This window comes from Coregonus lavaretus, assembly GCF_964263955.1.
Source record: "Coregonus lavaretus genome assembly, contig: HAP1_SCAFFOLD_4422, whole genome shotgun sequence".
Taxonomy (NCBI): Eukaryota; Metazoa; Chordata; class Actinopteri; order Salmoniformes; family Salmonidae; genus Coregonus; species Coregonus lavaretus.
The window spans coordinates 5,001-10,000 of NW_028163294.1; the positions used below are offsets into that span (position 1 = coordinate 5,001).

At 39.5% G+C, this 5,000-nt stretch overlaps 1 protein-coding gene across 1 annotated transcript in view; it reads left to right on the forward strand.

Annotated features, from left to right (window-relative positions):
* The window catches only part of LOC311118323 (receptor-type tyrosine-protein phosphatase epsilon-like), a 26,235-nt gene that overhangs the window by 4,281 nt on the left and 16,954 nt on the right, over nucleotides 1-5,000 (forward strand). Inside the window, exons 4-5 of the mRNA XM_084193134.1 lie at nucleotides 3,055-3,091; nucleotides 3,421-3,518. Coding sequence (XP_084049260.1) covers nucleotides 3,456-3,518 — 63 coding nt within the window. The 5' untranslated portion in view covers nucleotides 3,055-3,091; nucleotides 3,421-3,455. The remainder of the gene's footprint in view (nucleotides 1-3,054; nucleotides 3,092-3,420; nucleotides 3,519-5,000) is intronic.

The following is a 5,000-nucleotide window of genomic DNA, read 5'->3' on the forward strand; positions in this document are numbered from 1 at the left end:
GAGGCTCCTCTGTCCTCCACTCGTTACCTGTATTAATGGCACCTGTTTGAACTTGTTATCAGTATAAAAGACACCTGTCCACAACCTCAAACAGTCACACTCCAAACTCCACAATGGCCAAGACCAAAGAGCTGTCAAAGGACACCAAAAACAAAATTGTAGACCTGCACCAGGCTGGGAAGACTGAATCTGCAATAGGTAAGCAGCTTGGTTTGAAGAAATCAACTGTGGGAGCAATTATTAGGAAATGGAAGACATACAAGACCACTGATAATCTCCCTCGATCTGGGGCTCCACGCAAGATCTCACCCCGTGGGGTCAAAATGATCACAAGAACGGTGAGCAAAAATCCCAGAACCACACGGGGGGACCTAGTGAATGACCTGCAGAGAGCTGGGACCAAAGTAACAAAGCCTACCATCAGTAACACACTACGCCGCCAGGGACTCAAATCCTGCAGTGCGAGACGTGTCCCCCTGCTTAAGCCAGTACATGTCCAGGCCCGTCTGAAGTGCATTTGGATGATCCAGAAGAGGATTGGGAGAATGTCATATGGTCAGATGAAACCAAAATATAACTTTTTGGTAAAAACTCAACTCGTCATGTTTGGAGGACAAAGAATGCTGAGTTGCATCCAAAGAACACCATACCTACTGTGAAGCATGGGGGTGGAAACATCATGCTTTGGGGCTGTTTTTCTGCAAAGGGACCAGGACGACTGATCCGTGTAAAGGAAAGAATGAATGGGGCCATGTATCGTGAGATTTTGAGTGAAACCCTCCTTCCATCAGCAAGGGCATTGAAGATGAAACGTGGCTGGGTCTTTCAGCATGACAATGATCCCAAACACACCGCCCGGGCAACGAAGGAGTGGCTTCGTAAGAAGCATTTCAAGGTCCTGGAGTGGCCTAGCCAGTCTCCAGATCTCAACCCCATAGAAAATCTTTGGAGGGAGTTGAAAGTCTGTGTTGCCCAGCGACAGCCCCAAAACATCACTGCTCTAGAGGAGATCTGCATGGAGGAATGGGCCAAAATACCAGCAAAAGTGTGTGAAAACCTTGTGAAGACTTACAGAAAACGTTTGACCTGTGTCATTGCCAACAAAGGGTATATAACAAAGTATTGAGAAACTTTTGTCATTGACCAAATACTTATTTTCCACCATCATATGCCAATAAATTCATAAAAAATCCTACAATGTGATTTTCTGGAATTTTTTTTCTCATTTTGTCTGTCATAGTTGACGTTTACCTATGATGAAAATTACAGGCCTCTCTCATCTTTTTAAGTGGGAGAACTTGCACAATTGGTGGCTGACTAAATACTTTTTTTCCCCACTGTATATATATATAATAATATTAATTAGAAATCATATATACAGTTGAAGTCGGAAGTTTACATACACCTTAGCTAAATACATTTAAACTCAGTTTTTTCACAATTCCTGACATTTAATCCTAGTAAAAATTCCCTGTCTTAGGACAGTTAGGATCACCACTTTATTTTAAGAATGTGAAATGTCAGAATAATAGTAGAGATAATTATTTATTTCAGCTTTTATTGCTTTCATCACATTCCCAGTGGGTCAGAAGTTTACATACACTCAATTAGTATTTGGTAGCATTGCCTATAAATTGTTTAACTTGGGTCAAACGTTTCGGGTAGCCTTCCACAAGCTTCCCACAATAAGTTGGGTGAATTTTGGCCCATTCCTCCTGACAGAGCTGGTGTAACTGAGTCAGGTTTGTAGGTCTCCTTGCTCGCACACACTTTTTCAGTTCTGCCCGCACATTTTCTATAGGCTTGAGGTCAGGGCTTTGTGATGGCCACTCCAATACCTTGACTTTGTTGTCCTTAAGCCATTTTGCCACAACTTTGGAAGTATGCTTGGGGTCATTGTCCATTTGGAAGACCCATTTGCGACCAAGCTTGAACTTCCTGACTGATGTCTTGAGATGTTGCTTCAATATATCCACATAATTTTCCTTCCTCATGATGCCATCTATTTTGTGAAGTGCACCAGTGCTTCACGGTTGGGATGGTGTTCTTCGGCTTGCAAGCCTTCCCCTTTTTCCTCCAAACATAACGATGGTCATTATGGCCAAACAGTTCTATTTTTGTTTCATCAGACCAGAGGACATTTCTCCAAAAATTACGATCTTTGTCCCCATGTGCAGTTGCAAACCGTAGTCTGGCTTTTTTATGGCGGTTTTGGAGCAGTGGCTTCTTCCTTGCTGAGCAGCCTTTCAGGTTATGTCGATATAGGACTCGTTTTACTGTGGATATAGATACTTTTGTACCTGTTTCCTCCAGCATCTTCACAAGGTCCTTTGCTGTTGTTCTGGGATTGATTTGCACTTTTCACACCAAAGTACGTTCATCTCTAGGAGACAGAACGTGTCTCCTTCCTGAGCAGTATGACGGCTGCGTAGTCCCATGGTGTTTATACTTGCATAGTATTGTTTGTACAGATGAACGTGGTATCTTCAGGCGTTTGGAAATTGCTCCCAAGGATGAACCAGACTTGTGGAGGTCTTGGCTGATTTATTTTGATTTTCCCATGATGTCAAGCAAAGAGGCACTGAGTTTGAAGATGAGCCTTGAAATGCATCCACAGGTACACCTCAAATTGACTCAAATGATGTCAATTAGCCTATCAGAAGCTTCTAAAGCCATGACATCATTTTCTGGAATTTTCCAAGCTGTTTAAAGGCACAGTCAACTTAGTGTACGTAAACTTCTGACCCACTGGAATTGTGATACAGTGAATTATAAGTGATATAATCTGTCTGTAAACAATTGTTGGAAAAATTACTTGTGTCATGCACAAAGTAGATGTCCTAACCGACTTGCCAAAACTATAGTTTGTTAACAAGAAAGGTGTGGAGTGGTTGAAAAACGAGTTTTAATGACTCCAACCTAAGTGTATGTAAACTTCCGACTTCAACTGTATCAGTATATTATAGAATATTTCATGTTATTATTTCAACCGAAACAAGACCAGTTTTCTTTGTAATGTTATTAATTAACAGTGTTTTTTTCTTTCTTTGTTAGGGCTACACGGACAAAAACAAATTCATTGCAGCACAAGGTAAGGAAATGGATGTTGTGGTGCAGCAAATATCTGATTAAAGTGTCAGGTGTGTCTTCCAAATGTAATAAGACAAGAAAATAATGATCACTTTTAATAATATGCCATTTAGCAGACGCTTTTATCCAAAGCGACTTACAGTCACGTGTGCATACATTTTTACGTATGTGTGGTCCCGGGGATCGAACCCACTACCCTGGCGTTACAAGCACCGTGCCTCTACCAGCTGAGCTACAGAGGACCACTTTGCATTTTCTGATGTGTGTGCTGGTGCAGTATGTCAACAGAGATGGATGGGTTAATGAGGTCAATGCGCTGTTGTGTTCCAGGTCCAAAACAAGACACAGTAGCAGACTTCTGGAGGATGATATGGGAACAGAAGACAGCCACTATCGTCATGCTGACCAACCTGAAAGAGAGGAAAGAGGTGAGTGGTTACTTTCTCACTTTTAGAGTGTAGCACACTGTCACTTTCACTTTGCTTTGAGTTTCTCTATAATGTTATACCAGCACCAGAAATACATTCACTTTTTATATTACACATTACTGCTACACTACTACACCAACACTACTCCTACATTACTACTACACTAATACTATATTACTACTACACCAACACTAATCCTATATTACTACTACACTAATCCTATATTACTACTACACTAATCCTATATTACTACTACACTAATACTATATTACTACTACACTAATCCTATATTACTACTACACTAATCCTATATTACTACTACACTAATACTATATTACTACTACACTAATCCTATATTACTACTACACCAACACTAATCCTACATTACTACTACACTAATCCTATATTACTACTACACTAATCCTATATTACTACTACACTAATACTATATTACTACTACACTAATATTATATTACTACTACACCAAACTAATCCTATATTACTACTACACTAATACTAATTCTATATTACTACTACACAACACTAATCCTATATTACTACTACATTAATCCTATATTACTACTACACCAACACTAATCCTATATTACTACTACACTAACACTAATCCTATATTACTACTACACCAATACTAATCCTATATTACTACTACACTAATACTAATCCTATATTACTACTACACTAATACTAATCCTATATTACTACTACACTAATACTAATCCTATATTACTACTACACCAATACTAATCCTATATTACTACTACACTAATACTAATCCTATATTACTACTACACTAATACTAATCCTATATTACTACTACACTAATACTAATCCTATATTACTACTACACTAATCCTATATTACTACTACACCAACACTAATCCCATGTTACTACTACACTAATCCTATATTACTACTACACTAATACTATATACCTACTACACCAACACTAATCCTATATTACTACTACACTAATACTAATCCTATATTACTACTACACTAACACATTGCTGCTACACTTGTCTTTGCCAGAGTGCCCTCAAGCCTCAAGTCAAGCCATCCATTTCCACTTCGGTCTCACTTCCCAATCTCTCCTTAAACAGAAGAGGTCATCTGTCTCCATGTGTACTCTCCCCTGTGACCAGTCCCGAGGAGCTTTGAGAGAGAGAGAGAGAGAGAGAGAGAGAGAGAGAGAGAGAGAGAGATCAATAAAAACAGAAAGGAAAGGAGATTAAAATCAGCTTTTGTGCGGCTCTGAATCGATGATTAAATAGTGGCTAATAAAGACCTCTGAGTCTTTATCATAATTAGTCATCAAACTCTCATTAAGTGGTTTTAGACTGGCTAATTCTGATTGACTGGCATTCTTTACTGCACTCAGTGTCTTACAAGTCACCTTTAGGATGGTGATGCATTCAATACACACAGGGAGGGAGCCAGGCCCTTCTGTCGCCCTAGGCCAGG